A 25,595-nucleotide genomic window follows, 5' to 3' on the forward strand; every position below is an offset into this window, starting at 1 on the left:
AATCTCAGCTCGATACCTGTATAAAATACACCTGGGAGCCAGAAATCTTTCTGATTGAGATGGGGTCAAATACTTATTTCCCTCATTAAAATGCAAATCAATTTATAACATTTTTGACATGCGTTTTTCTGGATTTTCTTGTTGTTATTCTGTCTCTCACTGTTCAAATAAACCTACCATTAAAATTATAGACTGATCATTTCTTTGTCAGTGGGCAAACGTACAAAATCAGCAGGGGATCAAATACTTTTTTCCCTCACTGTATATATATATATATTCCATCTCACACATGCTCGGCTGCTTGTTTATCAAAAAGGGGACTAGCTCTCTGAAAGCTATTATTTCAATTATGTGAATACATCCCTTCTCTTTCTCCAATCTCCATTTTCTCTGTACCACAATTCCGCTTTTGTGGACACACTCACAGACACACACACAGAACACCATACAGGTTCTAGGCACAGACGAGCGGAACAAAGATCCACTTTGAGAGGAAAACAGTATAAAGAAAGTGTGTCTCCATTTCCTCTCTACTGGATGACACAGATGAAAACATGATGAACGACTTTAAATTCCCTCTGGGAAGAGATGAGAAGCCTCCAAAGAGACAGTGCATTTGTTGCCAATTACTGACTCGAACAGTCCTTTTCCTTTTGCGGGAGAGAGAGAGCGAGAGAGAGAGAAAGAGAATGCTCTGTGCAGTGTACCTGACCATATTGAAAACTGTGGCTTTTAAATTGCAGAGGAAAAACAGGAGATAAATAGATCTGCTGAGAAGCATGCTATTTTGGTAGGCTGAATGTCTATGGGTAATATAACATTATATGGGAAATAGAAAGCTAACATGTCATAACCATATTATTACTAACAGCCCAAGGAAACAGCACGCCAAGAACATTACATACAGTAGTTCAGATTATCTGAAAGACTTATAGCTGTATTGTCTAAAATATTAACCTTTAAAGATATCTACAGTATGTTTAGCAGAATAACTGTCTAGGTATTGTACAGTGTCTTCAGAAAGTATTCACACCCCTTGGCTTTTTCCACATTTTGTTGTGTTACAGCCTGAATTTAAAATGGATGACATATTTTGTGTCACTGGCCTACACACAATACCACAAAATGTCAAAGTGGAATTATGTTTTATACATTTTTACTAATTAATAAAAAATGAAAAGCTGAAATGTCTTGAGTCAATAAGTATTCAACCCCTTAGTTATGGCAAGCCTAAATAAGTTCAGGAGTAAACATTTGCTTAACAAGTAACATAATGAGTTGCAAGGGCTCACTTTGTGTGCAATAATAGTGTTTAACATGATTTTTGAATGACTACCTCAGCTCTGTACTCCACACATAGTGTACAATCATCTGTAAGGTCCCTCAGTCGAGCAGTGAGTTTCAAACACAAATGAAACAACAAAGACCAGGGAGGTTTTCCAATGCCTCGCAAAGAATGGCACCTATTGGTAGATGGTAAAAATAAAAAAGCAGACATTGAATATCCCACTCAGGGATTTCACCATGAGGTCAATGGTGACTTTAAAACAGTTACAGAGTGCAATGGCTGTGATAGGAAAAAACTGAGGATGGATCAACAACATTGTAGTTACTCCACAATACTAACCTAAATGACAGAGTGAAAAGAAGGAAGCCTGTACAAAATAAAAATATTCCAAAACATGCATCATGTTATGGGTATGCTTGTAATCGTGAAGGACTGGGAGTTTTTAAGGATAAAAAAGAAACGTAATGGACCTAAGACCAGGCAAAATCCTAGAGGAAAGCCTGGTTCAGTCTGCTTTCCCCCAGACACTGGTAGATGAGTTCACCTTTCAGCAGGACAATAACCTAAAACACAAGGCCAAATATACGCTGGAGTTGCTTGCAAGATGACATTCAATGTTCCTGAGTGGCTTATTTATAGTTTTGACTTAAAATCAGCTTGAATATCATTGGTAAGACTTGAAAATGGCTGTCTAGCAATGATCAACAACCAAGTTGACAGAGTTTGAATAATTTTTTGAATAATTAAAAAAAAAAAAAATGTGCAAACATTCAACAATCCATGTGTGCAGAACTCTCAGAGACTTACCCAGAAAGACTCACAGCTGTAATCGCTGCCAAAGTTGATTATAACATGTATTGACTCAGGGGAGTGAATACGTATGTAAATTAGATATATTTCCGTATTTCATTTTCAAAAAATGTGCTAACATTTCTAAAAACATCTTTTCACTTTATCATTATGGGGTATTGTGTGTAGATGGGTGACATTTAAAAAAAATATTTTATAAATTTTGAATTCAGGCTGTAACACAAAATGTGGAATAAGTCAAGGGGTATGAATACTTTCTGATGGCACTGTATGTGCAGGACATGTATAGTGATTTGCCGGTCCAGATTTGAATAAAACAGTTGGCCTTCTGACCAACTGACACAGACAGAGGGTGCTGCCAGTGCCAAGTCCATCAGTTCATGTCTGGTGTGTTGAGTGGCCTCCTACTATATTCCATTATGCATCAGCCCTCAACATGCCCTTGTCTGGGGTGATATAAATTGCAAATACATTACAGCATGTAATCCATTTTAATAAGCTTACACTGGCTCTACTACATTATGACAGGGGGAAGTATCCCACCCAGGGGACCAGACACGTTCCACCATCTGAACTTTTATGGTCTTTTCTATTTGTTTTGACTGGGTCAGCATAAAAAAGTTCATTTGAGGAATAGCTTAATGAAAACATAGTACTAAACATTTTTTGTGTTGTGGGTTTCTTGTGGGTTCAAATAAACTGTGGAACAGAACAAGATGTTCAAATTAATTTCCTCAGATATAATAATAATATAAAGAGAATGAACGCTTTAAGCCTTACCCCAAAAACCAGGTAACCAGTTCTACAGACCGGCCCCCGTGGACCAGGTGTTGACAGAAACTGTTACAGACATCCCATTATAACCCACCTACATGTCAGTTAGGCCCCCCACCCAGGACTCCACAGGCCTGTGGTGAAATATGTCCTCCTTACTCTCATATCAGACAACTTCCTTTCCGAGACACAGCATCCAGATTGATGATTATAACACAAAGTGATGGTTCTGAAGTGATGGTTTTCCACCCCGGTGAGATGATTTGTCTACCCGGCTGAGTTTCTTTACTACAGGGGCTTGGGCAAAGCAAAGCCTCCCTCTGCTCACTCTGTGAGAACTAGATTAAAAACTAAAGTAACACTTCACATTTACATGACACTGGCCCTTCAGCGCACACCAGTCACTAAGTGGGGGTAATTGATGAAGAAAAATAGAGGAGCGAATCAACGAAACACATCTGGCAAATCAGTGATTCTGCACCATGACTCTAACTAGTGAGGGATAGGGCTTTGATAGCGCTCCAACCTATTGACTCTTATGGTCATTACCAAGGGGTCCTCTACCTCTTTGTTGGCTGATGGCGATTAAAGCCCATAAATATAGGAGCATGAGCCATTAGGTTGGACCACTGTAGCCCGTGTTGAATGATTTAATAAGGGAGAGCAATTGTTCAAATTAGAATCCTACTACAGTTGGCCAGGCGTCTGCCCCATATGCGGTTGGCTGTGTGTGTGTGAGTGATGGAGTGGTTATGCTAAATATGTGTGTTTTTCTTCACAGACATTTATCCACTGAAAAACGGCAAGTGATTGTTTCGACGGTGGAGGTGTCAAATAGTTTAAACACACAATGGATAGTAAAGTTGAACGGCTCTCGATGCTGAGCGCACTTGTTCATACGGCGCCAAGAATATAGTTCATGCAACTGTGCAAGGCAAGTTTATAGTCAAGTTATAGATATTACTAAGGCCCTGTTTTTCCTGATCCTGTCAAGATGCCAGGAAAAACTCTAGGCCCTATTTATAATCAAACAGGAACTTCAAGTCAAAAATATTTGCATCAGCCCGCCATAAAAATGACATCACCATTCTCGTCTTGCCTCAAACCATTATTGGAACCATTATTGAGTCCCTGCCATCTCTCAAAGAGACCACTTGCCCTCCTAGATCCCCCAAATATTCCTCTGATATCCCTGATACAGCATCGAAGAGCCCTATTCTATAGATCTCAGCAGAGTTCCAGGGTTTCCACGAACGCAGCATAATCCCGTGGAGAGTGACACCCCATTTCACTGCCTCACCTTCACTTTTATGAACCTTTACTGTTTACGTAGCTTAGCCGCAGCGCTAAATCATCATCATTCATAATAACTCACGTCTGACAACACCTTTTAGGGTCTCAGGGGGCTCCTTTAAGACATTTAAGGTTGAAGGCAAGTTGTTTAAAAGTCTACAGACTTCAGTATTGGTGTGAAAAGAAATCGGTCTGCAATAGCGAAGTATCAAAGCTATCAAACAGCAAGTCTAAATGTCAAGCCCGGCGCTGTGCTAAAAGCACATTGAGATGATGTGGAGATGAGAGGAGGGTAATATTCTCCACACAGTACTCCGTGACATTGGCCACTCTTATCTGTTTGATTCTTAACAGGGGCTGGCAGGGGTTGAATGAGACCCAGAGCCTGAGATTAGCACTGAAGGTCAAGAGCAAATAAATGTATTTGCCGTAGAGATCCCATCAGTGGCTAACCCTCAGCCCAGCCATGTTATATACCACCGAACCTTAAGACGACATTCTGTTCCAAGGGAACTGTTTGGAGATTGCAGCAGGGACATATATGTGGCTCGCTGTGTGTGTGTGTGTGTTTGTGTGTCACTAACCTGTCTCTTGGTCACACAGCTGTTCGCAGGGTTCAGTGGTCCTCTGGCCACAGTAGTCTCTGACCCACTGGGTGGAGGAGTTAGTCTGGTAATAAAGGGTCAGTTTGGCAGGGTTCAGCCAGTTAGACACATCCAGGAAACTGCCCATGCTCACCACAAAACTGCTTCCTGGAACCAAAAGAGAACAGAACACACTTTTACTCATCTCATTTCTCTCAGCAGGATCATCCATCATTCACTGCTCAGTATAACATATCCAGGTTTATTAGAGTGAATATTTTTCTACTGCTAACAACCTGGCTGTTCTCTTCTTACTACAGTAGCTGGATATAACATAGAACTGGATATTCCAACATGTTCAATTAAGCATTAGTTAGAATTTGAAAATAATGAGCCTTACAAAATATCAATATTAGAAGTCTGGTCTTTTGAGGATACAGTTCAATTAAAATATTATCTACAGCACAATTAGCATGCTTAATGCAGGTATTGATGCTACATCCACTGTAGACTATGAGAGAGAGAGAGAGAGAGAGAGAGAGAGTGAGAGTGAGTTGATGGGGGATGCTGACCGTCGGCGACAAAGTGTTCGGGCACGTGGAGAGTGACCTTGACACTGAGAGAGCAGGAGAGCTGTGTGCCGTAAACCACAGCCAGGACACACGTACTGATGGTGATCAACGTCAGAGTGGCTTTGTTCATTGGGCTGTGTGGACAACCTGAGGACAGCGGTGACAGGAGTTAGGACTCACATCAAAACTCAGGGACAATGCAGAGAAAACATGCAAAATATGACTTCAGCTGTTAAGACACAACAACAACAAAAAACTGGAATATGAACATTATTTTTCTTAATCTGCACCATGTCAAATTTGCTGTAGGTGGTCTAAAACATCAAACAGTTTACTTTCACACACATTCTTCTTACCACCAAAAATGTACTTTATAACACAACAAATGCTGGTCATTCTAGCTTTGCAAAAAACAAACACGCTAAAAACACAGCAGATAATCCCGTTAGCTTCTGGCTCCTGTACATGTACACAGTTAGGTGGAGTTGTTGTGTTTTGATTGGAGTATTGGCCATGAGCTATGAACAATCCAGGGTTATTTTTCAACTGATTTCTGAACAGTACAATGGCTGGAGTCCAGCAGAGGCAATATATTGCCATGATAAAAGTTAAGAAGGCCCAGCCTCTTTCCACCAGTACGACATCTAGTGTCGCTGATAAATGACACCATCACCTCTGACAGCGTTAGAGATAGCTTGTTTTGGATGTGCTTTGGGTTTCTGTAAGCTTCTCTCAACATTGGGGAGAAAGGGGGCTGAAATGAGCTCCTATCTCCCATAGAGTGACATTTATCCTAGCAGGCAGGTGTCATATTAAGTGCTAGTTTACCAGTTACCAGGGTGAGGGCGGAGCTATTATTGAGAGTCAATGGGACTGCCTGCTCTTTGCTTCTCAATGGCATGTAATGATACCACTTTACTTTTCCTTCCAGTCAAATAATAGCTTGTTACCTTGAACTATACATAATTTTAACTCCTGAAATCACATTTCTGAAACCAACCTTACACATATGGCTCATACAGTGCTTGTGTTAAATTACAGTAGCTGCTATTTTAAGAAATTGTGGTTGCTATGGAAGTGCTAGAGATTTCCACCTTCATTTCCTGCATAGGAAAGTAAGGTGAAACATGATTCAGAACACCCACTAATGAGAATCTCAGTCCAGTGGGGGAGTGGAGAAGTCAGACAAGGGGGATCTATGGATCTGATGCTGCGAGCCTCTTAGACTGAGGCTGATAAAAAGCCACTTCAATCACCTGGGTGGATGGACAGTAATGATCCCCACTGCCTACATTCACTGGACTCGTGTGTGTGTGTTTGTGTGTGTGTGTGTGTGTGTGTGTGTGTGTGTGTGTGAGAGAGTGAGTGAGAGAGAGAGAGAGAGAGCCAGAGAGAGAGAGAGAGCCAGAGAGAGAGAGAGAGAGAGAGAGAGAGAGAGAGAGCCAGAGCCAGAGAGTAAGGACATATAGAAACAGGACAAGAGCAAAAGAGGGAGAAAGAGATAGAGAGGGAGATCTAATGACCCTGCCATCTTGGCCGGACTGGAGCAGTGGGTGTCTATGACAACAGCTCCCCGGCAACTAATCTCATCTGTGTGAACACTCAGGAATGATTAGGTCTGTGAGGAGGCCCTCAATTACCGTAAAAGCCCACAGAGTACACTAACAGATGCACACACACGGCCACACGCCCAAACATCCACACAGGGGTTGATAGGTTGGGAACATATACAGTACCAGTCAAAAGTTTGGACACACCTACTCATTTAAGGTTTTTACTTTATTTTTACTATTTTCTACATTGTAGAATAATAGTGAAGACATCAAAACTATGAAATAACACATATGGAATCATGTAGTAACCACAAAAGTATTGAACAGATTCTTCAAAGTAGCCACCCTTTGCCTTGATGACAGCTTTGCACACTCTTGCCATTCTCTCAACCAGCTTCATGAGGAATGCTTTTCCAACAGTCTTGAAGGAGTTCCCACATATGTTGAGCACTTGTTGGCTGCTTTTCCTTCACTCTGCGGTCCAACTCATCCCAAACCATCTCAATTTGGTTGAGGTAGGGTGATTGTGGAGGCCATGTCATCTGATGCAGCACTCCATCACTCTCCTTCTTGATCAAATAGCCCTTACACAACCTGGAGGTGTGTTTTGGGTCATTGTCCTGTTGAAAAACAAATGATAGTCCCACTAAGTGCAAACAAGCTGGGATGGCGTATCGCTGCAGAATGATGCGGTAGCCATGCTGGTTAAGTGTGCCTTGAATTCTAAATAAATCACTGACAGTGTCACCAACAAAGCACCCCCACACCATCACACCTCCTCCATGCTTCACGGTGGGAACCACACATGCAGAGATCATCCGTTCACCTATTCCGCGTCTCACAAAGATATGGCAGTTAGAACCAAAAATCTAAAATTTGGACTCATCAGACCAAAGGACAGATTTCCACCGGTCTAATGTCCATTGCTCGTGTTTCTTGGCCCAAGCAAGTCTCTTCTTATTATTGGTGTCCTTCAGTAGTGGTTTCTTTGCAGCAATTCGACCATGAAGGCCTGATTCACACAGTCTCCTCTGAACAGTTTATGTTGAGATGTGAAACATTTATTTGGGCTGCAATCTGAGGTGCAGTTAACTCTAATGAACTTATCCTCTGCAGCAGAGGTAACTCTGGGTCTTCCTTTCCTGTGGCGGTCCTCATGAGAGCCAGTTTAATCATAGCGCTTGATGGTGTTTTTATGACTGCACTTGAAGAAACTTTCAAAGTTCTTGACATTTTCCCGATTGACTGACCTTCATGTCTTAAAGTAATGATGGACTGTCGTTTCGATTTGCTTATTTGAGCTGTTCTTGCCATAATATGGACTTGGTCTTTTACCAATTAGGGCTATCTTCTGTATACCACCCCTACCTTGTCACAACACAACTGATTTGCTCAAACACATTAAGAAGGAAAGAAATTCCACAAATTAATTTTTAACAAGGCACATCTGTTAATTGAAATGCATTCCAGGTGACTACCTCATGAAGCTGGTTGAGAGAATACCAAGAGTGTGCAAAGCTGTCATCAAGCCAAAGGGTGGCTACTTTGAAGAATTTTAAATATAAAATGTATTTAGATTTGTTTAACACTTTTGTGTTATTTCATAGCTTTGATGTCTTCACTATTATTCTACAATGTAGAAGATAGTAAAAATAAAGAAAGACCCTGGAATGAGTAGGGGTGTCCAAACTTTTGACTGGTACTGTATATGGACGCTCAGAGACTCATACACACATTCAATCACACACAGAAAATGGCATAAAGGGAAGCAACCACACAAACACACATACACACTAGCCAACTGCAAACATAACTACATAATGCTAAATGCACACATGCACAGTAGGTAAACACACGCACACAAACAACCCCAATCTCAATTTCTAAAACACTCAATCAACTCTCTCTCTCTCTCTCTCTCTCTCTCTCTCTCTCTCTCTCTCTCTCTCTCTCTCTCTCTCTCTCTCTCTCTCTCTCTCTCTCTCTCTCTCTCTCTCTCTCTCTCTCTCTCTCTCTCTCTCTCTCTCTCTCTCTCTCTCTCTCTCTCTCTCTCTCTCTCTTCGCTGACTCGAGTCCCTCCCTCTGTCCGCCCTTCACACTTGTGTGCCCACAGTCTCTAGCTAATGCATTTTAACAGTGTCCATTTAGAGAAGTCTGCAGTGCACCCAACAGCTAAGATAAACTTACAGGCATAATACTAGCAACGCACATTCGCCGCCCACCTGAGGATCTGTCTTTTTCAGCCATCTATTTCCTGTGTTTGAGGGGTGCAGAATCCACTTGTCACTTAAATGTCGCTGGATTGATTGCTTTCATTTTACGCCTGCGACTCTTTCATACTCTTGGTTGTTCCTGACATTATTTTCCCGTTAATGTAACGACCACGGAAATGTTTGTAATGACCTGTCAAACACACTCCGGTAATGGCTGATATGGGCTCAATTAAATACATTGTCTTACAGTTGAATTTATAAGAACGCTAAAGTTTTGTCGGGGATTTAACACATCATCTCAACACTTACATCACAAGAAAGAGAAGAAAGATAACTTTATTTTGATGTGTATTCATTTTTGTGGAATTTCAAAAGTAATCATTTAATACAGTTGAAATGTTTACAAACTTCCGAACATGAAAACTCGGATTATAGTAATATTATGACTGATCTCGCAAACAATGTAAAGTATGTATAGATAGGTGTAATCCGAGGGTATCCTGCTATTGACACACTTGTTGAATTATGCAAGATAATGTGACAACAACAGTAATTAATGAGGTCATATAAAATAAATACTGCACTGATACATAAGGCAGAGCTGATTGTGATCGTTGCATCCACTTTGCCAAGACTGGGCAAAACTGTCATCAAGGCAAAGGGTGGCTATTTTGAAGAATCTCAAATATAACATATATTTTTATTTGTTTAAAACTTTCTTGGTTACTACATGATTCCATATGTGTTATTTCATAGTTTTGATTTCTTCACTATTATTCTACAATGTAGAAAATAAAGAAAACCCCTTGAATGAGTAGGTGTGTCCAAACTTTTGATTGGTAATGTATGTGTTAGCAGTTGATGTTATTCTTTGACAACACAGACCCCAAAGAAAATCAGGGGGAGAAAAATATATGTATTCAAAGATAACAAATCATAGTTGTTATGCTGGAAAGTGGATGGTCAATGTTCATTCTTCCCTGTTCTCGTTGTTTCTCCACTGAACAAAGAGACAGGATGTAGTTTATACCAAAACCAAGCCTGTGGTTGACCAATTAGAATTAATTGCAGTAAATGGGCCAATGGACAAAATACAAAGTATCCCGTTTCAGCTTCAATGTATAGATAATTTGGAACAATGAGAACTTGCCACACGTAGCTATGAGTCCCGGACTGGAACCCCTACACCGATTCTAAACAGATGTTGAACTGAAAAACAACTAGATCCATTGATCTCTACTTCTCTTGATCTCTACTTCTCTGCGTTGTATATTTATCTTTGAAAATTCTTACATATGAGTGCATTAAAAAAGGTGACATTTTACAATAAATGGAATCCCTGAATTCCCTGAACTCCATTCATTATTTGTCAATGACGGTAAAATGTGTTATGTGCTGTAATTAAATCAATATCTGATGGATTATAAATTCAAAAAGTTTGGAGTATCTTCCTCCATTGTCCAACTGTTGCATTTATTATAATTGTTTTTAAAACATTTTAACAACTTCAATGACCGTTGCTAATAATACATATGTAGGATCTTAATTTGATTACTCTTTTGTTGCTGAGAATTTTCCTGCACAGCGGGAAATGCAAACTTGTAGTGGATTTGAGGTTTAAAAAAGGCTTCTAAAGTTTGTAATTTCCACTTATAAATGTCAGACTTGATTTGCCCTAATGAAAAATGTATAAACCCCTACAAAAATTGTCCATTCATTATAATCCACATAATAATTCCCATTTCCTGTTGCTGCAGGATTATTTTCCTGCTGTAGCAAACTGCCACAAATTAAGATCCTACATCTGTACATCCATATATAGTGGGCTCCAAAATTACTGGCACCCCTGACTAGCAATGCACAAACAATACTTTAAAAAAAATATATATAAGCAATATAATTATAGAGATAAACTCAAAATACCAACATGTGAGGAATACTGAACTTTAGTAATGTTTCAATGGAACCAACCGAAATCATACAATTATTTAATACAAAATAAATGTCACCAAAATCAAGGCTTCATAATTACTTAGTGCAACCACCTCTGGCAAGGATATCAGCATGTAGTCTTTTCCTGTAATGTTTGACAAGGTTAAGGAACACATTTGGAGGGATTTTGGACCATTCAGAACCTTTCAAGATCCTTCACATTCTTCGGTTTGCGCTTATCAACTGCCCTCTTCAACTCAACCCACAGATTTTCGATTGGATTGAGGTCCGGCGACTGAGATGGCCATGGCAGAACATTGATTTTGTTGTCACAGAACCATTTCTGTGTGGATCTTGAGGTATGTTTTGGGTCATTGTCTTGTTGGAAAGTCCACCTATGGCCAAGTCCCAGCCTTCTGGCAGAGGCAACCAGATTGTCAGCCAAAATTGGCTGATACTTGGTGTAATTCATTATGCCATCAATCTTAACCAGTGCCCCTGGACCTCTGGAATCAGAACAGCCCCAAAACATCACTGACCGACCACCATATTCCACCGTGGGTATGAGGTGCCTCTCCTTGTATGCATCTCTGTCTCGACGCCAAACATGTCGATTCTGTATCTGACCAAAACGTTCAATTTTGGTCTCATCTGACCAGAGCACCTTCTTCCAGTTATAATATAAATTATGTTTGGCAAACTCCAAGCGCTTGTGTCTGTGTCTTGTATTCAGAAAGGGCTTTCTTCTGGCAACCCTTCCAAAGAGCCTGTGGTTGTGGAGGTGGCATCTAATGGTGCTTTTTGAAACCTGGTGACCCCAAGACACCACCAAGGCCTGCAATTATTTCACAGTGACTCTTGGGGATTTTGTTGCTTCTCTCACCATCCTCCTCCCTATCCTGGGGGGCAAAATGCATGTGCGTCCTCTACCTGTGAGGTTTTCAACGGTTCCATATCTTTTTACTTTTTTAATAATTGCCCTGACAGTGCTCGGTGGTATATTCAATCGTTTGTGGATCTTCTTGTAGCTATTACCAAATTAATGAAGGTCTACAACCATCTGTCTCTTTTGAACTGCCAGTTCTTTTGTTTTCTTCATGTTGTTGGATGACAAAGGGATATTGCATGTGTTGTACCTCATTTTTATACCCTAGTGAAACAGGAAGTGATGTAATGGCTCAATATAGTTCCTTAAGACTTAGATAAACTTAAATAAGTGAAATGTAATTCCTGGTTTAATTTTGGTAGATGTTATTTACAATAATCTTTAAGGGTGCCATTAATTGTGAAACCTTGATTTGGAGGACATAGATTTTTTATTAAATCAATAAATGATTTTGGTGGCTTCCATTGGAACATTAATATAGTACAGTATTTCTCACATGTTGGTATTTTGAGTTTATCTCTATAATTATATTGTTTATATTTTTTAAAGTATTGTTTGTGCATTGCCAGTCAGGGGTGCCAGTAATTTTAAACACACACAAAAACACAAATAAACATGTTGTGTGAATGCACAGGAACACACTGACAAACAAACAAAAAAGAAAGGCATGCACATTCACAAGGACATTTGAGAACACACATACACACACACACACACACACACACACACACACACACACACACACACACACACACACACAATACTATCAAATGGCAGTTTTGGTTATGCAGACTAAATCATGGCATCCATTAAGGCATCTGATTCAGCTTGCTTATCATTCAGACTCCATTTTCCTCAGCTCATGTATCTGCTGAGTGTCATGATGGTGCTATAGATCCCTCTTAACACCACTCTGGGGATGCCAACGTATTCTCTGCTTCCAGCTACGAAAACAAGTCCAAATATATATATTTTTACTTCAGTCGGCTTAGTCCCTGCCATGCTCCCCAACAGTCACATTGCATGTTTAACATCTCCTTCGCTGTCAGAAACAATCAATTGAGTCGTCAGCCGTATTTTAAGACTTGTATTTGCAGTTGCACTGTTATTTTTGCTGTTACTAAGTTGTTCTGTTTTTAAAGTAGACTAGGAGTTCACCCAAAAGTGAAAGATTCTCTGGTGGTGGGATTTTGTTTGTTCAACGGCTTTGGCTGATTCAGTGAAAATTTTGCTCAAGTTATTGGAGACTCAATATTTTACATTAGACAGAGAGAGAAAATGTAATTCACACACTGGTCTATCTAAACTAACGTTTGGTTCTGTCAGTGATAGAAAATTAGCTAATGGGGTTGACATCTGGTTGAATTTGGAAAATGAGACTCATTTGCATAGCAGCCTGTCCCAGGGCAGGGTGGAGACAGTTGATACTGGATTTTTGAAATCCTCAAGCTTCTCAGCAAAGTTTGTAGTCAGTACATTTGTATCAAGTGTCAACTCGAGAGCAAGCTGCTTTGCAAACGCACTTAAAGGCCCCCACCAGAAGGCAATGTCGCCCCTATTTCAAAGTAATTCCTGTCCTATAGAGGAAATTCTAATATAGGTTCTATCTCCGAATAATGATGCAGGCTGCTAATACATATTCACAAATTGGGGGTGGGAACGTTGTGGTGATTTCCACATAGGAACAAATAACAATAAATAACAACAAATAGGGCACTGATAGCTGTCAGTGTAGCTAGCTAGCATGCTAACCTTCTCCAGATTGCTAATATTGTCTGTTGTGCCTACACTATATTCAAAGGATTAGCCAGCTGGCTAGGCTGTGGCTGATTCTGGAGCTGGATTTGTCATAAGCATTTAGGGAAAACTTAGCCACAGATGGATAGGGGAAACCAGTATCTTCGACTTTGCCATCTATTGTTATCTCCAAAGTTTTGGCATCTTCCATACATTCTGGGCACGAATCTGCCGTAGAAATAAAAATAATAAGATGAAGCTCGGTAATATGGATAGCCTAACTATTTAACGGTTTCGACAGTGACACGTTTTTCTACATTGTAGTGGATACGGTGCAACCTTGGCTGCTGGCAGGCTATTCAGCTGCGCTACAGCAATGCCAAGTCAGCCCCGGCTCATGCCATGGTTCTCACATCTAGGGGAAGTGAAATGATAAGCCACAATGACTTTACTCATGATGCACGCTGCAAATGATATGTAACAACACCCTGAGCACATCAGACATGAAACAAAACACCAATACAAATGTAACAACAGCACAAAAGAAATGAACATGTTAGTGGAATTTTCTTTTGTAGGTGCCTTTTCATTATAGGATAGACAGTTGTGATTTCTAGTTGTGCCAATAAAGGCAGTGATAAAGGCAGTTTAGCGTGGTCAAAACCATTCATTTTGGGCCGACGGGGGGCGGGGTTCCAAAATGTAATCATATGACATGCAAGCTTACCATTTATAAAGTATTTTTTAAATATAAACTAGCTAAACGATAAGTGAAACTTTACAAATTATCCATAGAGTATCTATTATATTGCTCAGCTCAGTCGCGACTCGAGAATAGGAAGAACTTTGCATGTGTTTCTGATTATAAACAATGACATGCTGGTGGGTGGTAATATTCAAATAAAACCCAGACCTTAAAAGAAACGTAGACTGAAAAGTATTAGCACGTCATATCATAGGGGAAAATATCTGAAGTTAACATTTCAGAGTTCCCACTACCTCAAACACACACACACACACGCGTTAACACACGCACACACATACAGACACACACACACACACCCAGGCCCTCTCCAGTCTCACCTCTGCTGCGCCGGCGTCCCCTGTGCTGCTCTGTGTAGAACTTCAGCTGGGTCTCATCGTCACCCTCTGACCCAGGGTCTCCTTGGCGCCCAAACACACTACCAGCCACTGAAAAAGGAAGAGGGAGAAAAAGAGGAGGATGAACGGTGTGGAGGACTATATTGGGTCATAAATGTATTGTGTGAAAAAATATTATTTTCAGGGAGTGCCATCACTTTGACAAGAGGCTTCATTTGGAAACATGAGAAAGAATATGAGGCTCTTGACATTAGCTCAATGACAACTTGAGAACATATGAAATAGAGTGAATTCAGTTATTTTCACCATTGAAAAGAGCAGTGATGTGGTAATGGAGAAAGGTTGAGAAGTAATATCATGTTTTGACAGGTGGGAAGTTATTTATCCATCCTGGGGAGAATGAGGTGAACTGAGGACTGAGGTGAACAGACTGAAACTTTAATACCCAGACACCTGTTCAAAACCATTGGCTGTGCCACGACTGACACGACCATTACAGTGTCTGTCTGGGATGGACCCACACAATGTATTTTTGGAGACAGCTAGTTTCAATCAATAACACACCACATTAAACCAATGTTTTTTCAATGTTCCCTCTTCCTTCTTCCCTCACCCACCAACTAGGCCTATACAATAGTCCCTGACCCTTCAACATCAACTTACCCAAAACAAATGGTTGACTACAATAAAGCAAACATATTTATTTAGTTTCCAATTACCCTGAATTTCCTACTCAAAACATTTAAGTTATTTAGCAGATGCTCTTATCCAGGAGCAAGTAGGGTTAAGTGCCTTGCTCAAGGGCACAACAACATATTTTTCAACTAGTAGGCTCAGGGATTTGAACCAGCAACCCTTTGTTTACTGGCCCAACTCACTTAACTGCTAGGCTACCTGCAGGCCATTGAAAGTAAACTGCATAAAACTTGCTAAGTGTTTACACTGAGGCCTATTCAAAGTTGCTCAACTCATCCTAAAAGCATGTTGCTCAAATCTCTCAAGGACTTCAAACACAATCTCTCCGTAATGAAGAAAGGCCGTGAGAAACTAAAAACACAATTACCACAAAATGCCTTACCTGTCTTTGGGGCGAGCCGTTTTGGGTTGTGAATTAGTAAGTCTACTTGAAACACCGGATCAAATGTTCCAATTTGCCGCCTCGTGTAAAAGCGTGCCAAATAGACTGAAGTGCATGCAGCTTTCACACACGGGTCCTTGGAATTAATTATGTTTAGGGAAAACAAAATTAGCCTTTCCATCAATTAGGAATTTGATGGCAAGGTTTTTTAGATGTCTCACTTTGTGAAATGTTCAGGCTGGCAGGACCATTGAATGCTTTGGAATAGACAAGCTGTTTGCCTGATCGCATGGGCTCGCTAGGTGCACACTTCAAGGAGTGTTATGGAGCAGAGCACTTGAAAGGCATGCTCCCCTTTAACCACTGAATAAAGCTATTGCAGCACACATCAAATGCGTGATGAACTGCAGAATCAGAATGCAGCAGGAAGCCTTAGGACGATAAGAGACCAAACCTTCACCATAACAAAGAGTAACAATATACACTAAGTATACCAAACATTAGGAACAACTTCCTAATATTGAGTTTCCCTCAGAACAGCCTCAATAGAGCCCCACAGTGGACGTGTCATAATACCCATATAAACCTGAACAAAAATATAAACACAACATGAAACAATTTCAAAGACTTTACTGAGTTACAGTTCAAATAAGGTAATCAGTCAATTTAAATAAATAAATTATGCCTTAATCTATGGATTTCACATGACTGGGCAGGGGTGCAGCCATGAGTGGGCCTGGCTGCCAAGTGGGTGGGACTACGCCCTCCCAGGCCCACTCATGGCTGCACCCCTGCAAATCAGAATGAGTTTTTCCCCACAAAAGGGCTTTATTACAGACAGAAATACTCCTCAGCTCATGAAACATGGGACCAACAATTTACATGTTGTGTTTATATTTTGGTTCAGTGTATTTATAAAGGTCACCTTGTCCGAGAGAGATTTACACGGTTATCAAAATGTCATTCCAGGGTAAGCCTACACGAAACACAGCCCTTATTTTAAGAGTTTCTAAAATCCCCTATGGAAAAAATGTATGGTGGAAAAATGATTGGAACCATTTCCCTCTTTGACCGCTAGGTTTTATGGGTATTATAACTCATACTGTGGTACTCTTTGATGCAAAAAGCTGTGTGTGTCAACTGTAGGGTGCCCATGTTGCTGGGGACCGGAGGTGTCTGGTGCAAGACAGGCAGGTTGAGGTGGCCAGGGTCAGTGTAGTGCAGAAGATGTCGTATGCTGAGGCAGTGAAGAAGGTATAGGAGGGTGGATCAAGGGTGAGGTATTCTGAGAGGGTCCCTGTGAATAGTAGATATGTGCCAGAACAGAGGGATAGGCCAATGAGTGATATAGGTTTCAGTAAGGTTGGCGTCTTAGCGTTCATAGCAATGGTAATCAACTGTACCGCAGAGATGGAACGTAAGTCAAAGAAAATAGATGTTGTGGTGGAAACTGCAGAGAAGTACTTGGGGGTACGAGATTTGACTTCAGAAGAGTTACAGGGTGTGTTGAGTGGTAGTGTCTCGTCCTCTCAGGTTGTTGGCCTGGGGTAGGATCAGATAGGGTTAAAGTAGTGGAATAAGGTGGTGGGTTTTAATGAGTATAGGGTTAGTTGGTAGGGTAATTAAAAATGTACATGTTTTATTTTATTTTTCACATTTCCCCTTTTCCGATTTTGTATCACACAGTTTAATGGATTTATACTATAGTACATTTGGGGGTGGTAATGCAACATATTGGATGCCAACCACAGTTAAATTCCACCGAAGAAGAAAAATAATACTGGGGTACTTTATTCGTCAGGTGTCGAAAGCATTCCACAGGGATGCTGGCCCATGTTGACTCCAATGCCTCCCACAGTTGTGTCAAGTTGGCTGGATGTCCTTTGGATGGTGGACCATTCTTGATACACACAGGAAACTGTTGAGCATGAAAAATCCAGCAGCGTTGCAGTTCTTGACTCAAACCGGTGTGCCTGCCACCTACTACCATACCCCGTTCAAAGGCACTTAAATATTTTGTATTTTCACCCTCTGAATGGCACACATACACAATCCATTTCATAATTATCTCAAGGCTCATTATTTAACATGACTCTTCCCCTTCATCTACACTGAATGAAGTGGAAGTAACATCAATAAGGGATCATAGCGTTCACCTGGATTCATCTGGTCAGTCTATGTCATGGAAAGAGCTCAGTGTATTGTATTGACCTTAACCAAACACCTAGCAACCTATATTGACCTCCCCATGTCCACGTAAACACCTTGGAGCATTCCAAAATGGCCCACAATCTAGCGGGGATCAAATTATTCTCAGTTAAAAGATAGGCAAAACACCATTGTGAATCATAACCATGCCTAAGGCAGACATAACACTGGGTAAACAGATATACCGAACATACAGTATATACCGTGGGGTACTCGTATCAACAACATATTCACTAATTAGCAGGAGACAGGACAGACCAGTGAAGCACAGCAACACAAACAAACAAAAAAAGAGATTAAATTAAATAGGGCCTCCTGAGTGGCGCAGCGTTCTAAGGCACTGCATTGCAGTGCTTGAGGTGTCACTACAGCCCCAGGTTCGACCCCAGGCTGTGTCACAACCGGCCATGACCGGGAATCCCATAGGGCGGCGCACAATTGGCCCAGCATCATCCGGGTTAGGGGTGGGTTTGGCCGGGGGGGCTTTACTTGGCTCATCGCACTCTAGCGACTCCTTGTGGCAGGCCGGGTGCCTGCAGGCTGACTTCAGTCATCAGTTGAACAGTGTTTCCTCTTAAGCGGGCAGGTGTTAAGGAGCGCGGTTTGGCGGGACATGTTTCGGAGGACGCATGACTTGACCTTCACCTCTCCCGAGCCTGTTGGGGAGTTGCAGCGATGAGACAAGATCGTAATTGCATATGATGAAAAAGGGGGGTAAAATGAAAAAAAAAATAGATTAAATAAAGAAAACATTGACTTTGTCAGTAGGCTATTGGTGAATGTTTATGAGCTCCTCAAAACCACACCCACTCCACTACAGGATAGGAATGAAACCATTTATGTAGAAATTTTAGTCTGCCTAGTTCAATCTTACCTTGGTAGCCTAAACCATAGGCATGTTCTCTCATTCTCTAAACATTTGTTTCTCTTTCTCTCCATCACATTGTGTGCATGTTTAACACACCGTATTATAACATGATGCATAAATTCATACCCAATTTTACAGCACATTGAGTCTTTTTCCAAATAAACCAGTTCGTAGGCAACAGAGCAAAATAATGACACAAACTTTTCCGAAAAAACTTTTAACTACAAGTCAAATCTTTATGATGCAGACAGTCCTTCACAAGTAATGGCTTGTAATATTCATGCAGTCAATAAAATAAGGTATTTAATCTAGATTTGCTTGACGTTTGCCAAGAAAAAGTGGTTTGGGTGTGACTGAGTGATAAAATACCTCTCCATCATTGGCAATAAAACCAGCCACGCTTTAGAGGAACAGTAGGTGTATTTCAGATCAGGAGGAACACCACTTCCTACGTGTCTGTCCAACTGTGACATCTGACAACAAAAATAAGTAACTTATGTCAGTGGATGTTTTATCTTTCCCGTTATTACACCAATACAGAGTGGAGCTCCCTTTCTCAAAATAGATGAGAAAAACAAATAGCCTATAGCAGTGGGCAAAAGATGATAACATTCAATATAATATTCACACAGCAAATGTTGGCAGAACATTTAGAGGGGTGTTCTTGAAGAACTCAACCACCATGCTTTTTCTGGCCTTAGTTACATAATGTGAGTGGAAATTAATCACCCTGAGCTGCTTAATTCAGTTAGAGACCAATACCTTATTTTTCCTTAAGCACCGCCTGCCGCCTGCATTTCGATTTCTGTCACGTACCATTAGGGGGAGGATTGATGAGGGCTTTAATTGTTTAATTGTGAGTATCCAGGGAATGGAAAGGATAGCTGAGGCCAGACCTATAAGCTGTTACCTCTGATGGAATGGGAAATGTCATATAGTCATTCTCCATTGTCCTATATATCACATGTCTCGGGGGCCTTATGCATGTCCTAGTACTGTCAAGGCATTTTGAAATGCTAGCTCATTTCCTATGTTTCTCTTGTCTCTAGAGTGTTTACTCTAGGTCAGGGATGGTGCCTCTTTTGAAGGCCCCTTTTGAAGGCCCTCGGATCCATTCATAAAAAATAAAACAACTCAGTCTTGGTCTCAACTTACTGTTGCAAGTTAGAACAGTAGAATCCACAAGGTGCAATTTAGATTTTGTTAGTCAGCCTCACTCAGACATCATATTAAAACTGGAAAAACTTATCTCCACCCTATGGCAAAATGTGTAGAATTGCATGAAATGAGACATAAAATTGTGCCCCCCACCCCCATCAAAGTTGCCCATCCCTGCCCTAGGTACTCCAATAGCCCTCCAGGACAATATAAAGTATTTATGAGGTTTAGTTCACAGCAGACAAAACACAATCAGAGGCCAAATTATTTAGAAAGCTCTCAAAGGGCCATTGACTGGCTTCTGCTGGGACCCACTGGGCACAAAATGGTTGGCTCAATGTTGTTTTCACGTCATTTCAATGGAATGACATTGAACCCATGTGGAATAGATGTTGAATTGAAGCCTGTGCCCATTGGGAGGCCCTCCATCGGCGGAGAAGTGAAATCGATTTTTATTTAATTTTTTACAAATTAGGACGATTAAGAGATTTAAGCACCATGATCCCTAGGATCAAACAAGCCAAGCATTCATAAGCCCAAGAGGAAACTAGGATGGAGACCAGTGGTGTCCTATGCATTTAGAAGCGGCACATCACCACTGCTAAATTGTGTCTGACACCGCAATAAAAAATAAAAAAATAAAAAATAATAATAATGTAGATGTATGCTACTCTGCCACCGCAGCCATGTCCTTTGGGTATAAGGGAAGATAATGAGACTGTGTAGGCCTACAGTACTGGAAAACAGCAATAGTGTGACTACATAAAATAAGTATTCCACTGTTATATGATGTAACTCTCTGAGGTGTGGGATGTAATGACAGTGAATTATCTCTGGGGTAGGTTTACAACTGTACAGAGATCACCGTTAGACTTCTGGTAAAGCACACATTTAGAATGTGCATTTAAAACAGGTGTTGGAGGGTTCATCTCATCTCGTCGCGGTTTTTGCTCTCGAGGGTGGTTTAGTTGACTTAGTTTAAATGACACTATTTCTAGGCGGCTTTATCCTGCAGCGGCTTTAAATCCCCTCAGTATGCATTTTGTTTTTCAATCTCTGAGCATTTATCGGGACTTTGATGTCCTGGTGGCACGGTAGTACCGAGGATAGGTATTCAGTCACACACACACACATGCAAGCACACGGACACACGCGCATGCACACACACACACACACACACACACACACACACACACACACACACACACACACACACACACACACACACACACACACACACTCAGTGCATGTGTTTCTATTGTAGGTGTTTTACCAGACAGACAGGTTTTTCAGACCTCTAATTGAAATGTGTCCACTCTGTCTCTCCCTCCCCCTCCCTCCCTATGTCCCTCTCTCTCTCTCTCTCTCTCTCTCTCTCTCTCTCTCTCTCTCACACACACACACCCACACTCACTCCCTCACTGTAAAATGCATCACCTCCCTATCCTCTCTTGTCGTCATTATCCCTGCTCTCTCTTCCATGTCAAGGGCACTACTGGTGTCTAACACACCTCCATAAAAAGCATTGACTCTGGAGGCTAAAGCTAAACTATAGAGTGAAGGCGGTAACATTTTTCATTAGTCCGGCTGCCTGCCTATCTGAGTTGTGCTACCCTTTCTCACACCTTCAACCACTCTCCATCTCTCCATCTGCCTCTCTCTCCTAAACAGTGTGTGTGTGTGTATGTGTGTGTATGTGTGTGTGTGCAGCAGATTCACACCCTTCCTAACAAAAATATGCCCTTCAAAATAAATAATGTACCAATTAAAATTCTCCTTGAATGTTGAAATGGTTCAATCAACACCTTTACTTCTTTGACTATTAAGTCTAATGTTTTGCCATTCTCTATTAGTTTAATGTGCTGGGGTGTTTTAGAAAATATTGACTCTTTTAATTAATAGAATCATAGATTACTTAGTCTTTTCACATATAAATATTGCATTAACTTTACAATCAATTACATTAGTGAAAGCTTCTGTTTTTGCATGTCACACTGACTTGCACCAACACGGAGTGCAATGTGCATGTAATAGTTCCAATAATGCATTGTTACTCGGAGCAGAAGAGTCGTTCATACTGCATTGACAAAGTCCCAGATGGATCGCCTCTGCAGCAGGTGACAAGGAAGGATGGAGGAATATGAGGGATGAAAGAGAGAGAGAGAGAGAGAGAGAGAGAGAGAGACAGAGAGAGAGAGAAGTGATAGAAGGAGAGAGTGTTGGAGGACATAGTGAGAGGAAGTGAGGATGGAATGAGAGGGAGTGAGGAAGAGAGAGGGAGACCGAGAGTGAGGGTGGGTGGAGAGGGAGAAAGTGAGGGACAGAGGTTAAAAAGAAAGGGGAAAGGGAGGTGAGGAAGAGAGAGAGGGATGATACAGTGGGAGAGAGAATAAGGATGGAGAGGAGAGAGAGAGAGAGAGAGAGAGAGAGAGAGAGAGAGAGAGAGAGAGAGAGAGAGAGAGAGAGAGAGAGGGAGGATAGGGAGGGGGGAGCTGCTTTTCAATCTGCCCTGTGATGGGAGTGATTAAGGGGGTGCAGGCACTGGGAGGCGAAGCAGAGATGAGTTCATTCTGCACTTTAAAAGCTAATAATTTTTCTGTGGGGGAGCACAGATCACCCTCTGCTTCTGCCACGCACGCACGCCATCACATCAACACACTACCACACCTAATGGACTTCAGCTCAGGTGGGCTAGTGTGAGTGATGGTGTGTATCAGAGAGAGAGAGAGAGAGAGAGAGAGAGAGAGAGAGAGAGAGAGAGAGAGAGAGAGAGAGAGAGAGAGAGAGAGAGAGAGAGAGAGAGAGAGAGAGAGAGAGAGAGAGAGAGAGAGAGAGAGAGAGAGAGGTGTGTGTCGGGAGGGAGGTGTATTCATGCATGCACCTGTATGTCTGTGTGCTCTTTATATGTTTGTATGAAAGCAGGGAAGGGAATTACTGAGAACACAACTAACATGTACAACTAACATGTCAGTGACAATTTGCCAAGGTCACTTTTGTTGCCTTTGTGTGTAGGGGTGAGATAGAGTGAACATGTGAATGAATGAGTCAGTATGTGCAAAGACGTGTGGTTGTTTGTATCTACATGACTGTGTGTGCATGTCTGTGAAGGACAGCATAAATTACCCATTACCCCTACCCGCGACCCCTTCTGCATCTGTTTAAACCTGAAAAGGTTAAGTGTGGTTTACCCAAAATAATACAGGCTGTAATTATACAGAGATGTGGGTAAACAAACGCCTTCTCTGTACTTCAAGAGGGAAAGCACCAGGCACATGCATAAAAACCAGCATGGCATGAGAAACGGGCGAGTACAGCTAACACACTCTAAAGATCAAGGTGTGTGTGTCTGTCTGTGTGTGTGTAAGTGCATGAGTGTAGGTCCTATCCTGCTCTGCCAATGGTAATCACATTGAGGCTGCATTCAGGCTGTGGCTGAGCGACTGCCCCTAAAAAGCTACTTCTCGTTTAGAAAATGGCCTATGAAACACTTATTCTGGTGTCAAAGTTGACTATAAAGTGTAAATAGGATAATCAGTCTTGTCCAAAATTGAGATTTGCAAGATCATAGGAAGAAATGGTATTTCACCGAATGAAGGGTACTGTAAAAGTTTTCTGTGGGTTGGGTTTATTTGAATCCTGTCCACATGCCCACAGCTGACAACACCCAAGTATTCATCGATTCGGAGCGCAGCTGCACGCGACCCAATTGTAATGCCCATGGTCAATTTAGTTTGACATTCAATATCCCTATGGAGCTAGTTAGGGACCAACAGCAAATCACACAATGTACGTAGATGGGACAATACACTACATGACCAAAAGTATGTGGACACCTGCTCGTCGAACATCTCATTCCAAAATCATGGGCATTACTATGGAGTTGGTACCCCCTTTGCTGCTATAACAGCCTCCACTCTTCTGGGAAGGCTTTCCACTAGATGTTGGAACATTGCTGCGGGGACTTGCTTCCATTCAGCCACAAGAGCATTATTGAGGTCGGGCACTGATGTTGGGCGATTAGGCCTGGCTCGCAGTCGGCACTCCAATTCATCCCAAAGGTGTTCAATGGGGTTGAGGTCAGGGCTCTGTGCAGACCAGTCAAGTTCTTCCACACCGATCTCAACAAAGCATTTCTGTATGGACCTCGCTTTGTGCACAGGGGCATAGCTTTAAGCTGCTGCTACTCTCTGTTTATTATCTATGCATAGTCACTTTACCTCTACCTACATGTACATATTACCTCAATTACCTCAACTAACCTGTGCCCCCGCACATTGACTCTGTACCGGTACCCCCTGTATATAGCCTCGTTACTGTTATTTTATTGTTGCTCATATCTTTTTATTTTTACTTAAGTTTATTTAGTAAATACTTTCTTAACACATATTTTTCTTAAAACTGCATTGTTGGTTAAGGGCTTGTAAGTAAGCATTTCAATGTAAGGTCTACACCTGTTGTATTTGGCGCATGTGACAAATAAAATGTGTTGCCACAAAGTTGGAAGTACAGAATCGTCTAGAAAAGGGCTGTCCCCGACAACAAACAAAACAATTCTTAGTCGACCGAATATCGTCTGTTCTTTCGACCAATCCATTGGTCAACATTTCTAAAGGTGTATTTTTCCATATATAGACACACCCTATGTGTTTTAATAAAATCAACAATGTGCATTGAGCTTGTCTGATGCTTAAAGCTTACGGTTTGTGAAATAAGACAAATGCCACAAGTGGGCGCCAGATATCAAGATAACCAGAAGAAAAAAATGTAACCTGACCCAACTATTCTCCTCCCACTCCTGCTGGCTTTCGCAGATTCTGCCATTACTCTCCTGAAGTTGCCGGTAATAGGCTACACGAGGAGTTGGCAACCTTTCTCATGTGGAATGCCAATTTATCTTACCATTTCTACCGATCTGCGTGCAGTTATGGTTTTCATATGCACATTTTCTGAAACAGTTTAATTTACACACTTAGTTTGCTTGCTGATTGAGGTGAAGAAAACATTACTTTGAGAAGCTCCACAGGTCGTCATTAGTGGTGGTGCGTTAAGCCAATCAGAAATACTATCAGATCCCCAAATGGGCACATTTATATGCCTACATATGTGTGCACATCCTTCCTCAACATTGACAGGAGCGCTCCAAACAAAAGACAATGACTAAATTGACAAAAGTCATAAATGGAATGAAATAAACCAAAACTTGTTTATCACAAGTGTAGCATAGGTTGTGCACTCTGCAAACAATGTGCCCACTCCGACAATGATAATGGGAAGACTGGAATAATAATTTTGAATGCATTAACAGAAATTACTGTAACTAAAGTAACAAACATTGTAGATTAGTAATGATAGGAATTAAGGGTAAAAATACTACTGGTGATATATGTAATGGGGAATAGATATACACTAACAATCAAACACAAACAATTCACAGAATGAAGTTATGAAACAATGAATGTGCACAAATTGGCGGGAGAGAGTGCATTCTGGAGAGAGAAGTGCATTGTGCATCTGGGCACATGATCAATCCGATGTCTGCA

At 41.3% G+C, this 25,595-nt stretch overlaps 1 protein-coding gene across 1 annotated transcript in view; it reads right to left on the bottom strand.

Moving 5' to 3' along the window:
* The window catches only part of LOC311099644 (astrotactin-2-like), a gene marked incomplete at both ends in the record, with an annotated part of 337,207 nt that overhangs the window by 124,413 nt on the left and 187,199 nt on the right, over window positions 1–25,595 (bottom strand). The window contains 3 exons of the mRNA XM_084140362.1: window positions 4,750–4,917; window positions 5,322–5,468; window positions 14,726–14,833. Coding sequence (XP_083996488.1) covers window positions 4,750–4,917; window positions 5,322–5,468; window positions 14,726–14,833 — 423 coding nt within the window. The remainder of the gene's footprint in view (window positions 1–4,749; window positions 4,918–5,321; window positions 5,469–14,725; window positions 14,834–25,595) is intronic.

Source organism: Coregonus lavaretus, assembly GCF_964263955.1.
Source record: "Coregonus lavaretus genome assembly, chromosome: 24".
In the NCBI taxonomy this organism is placed as follows: Eukaryota; Metazoa; Chordata; class Actinopteri; order Salmoniformes; family Salmonidae; genus Coregonus; species Coregonus lavaretus.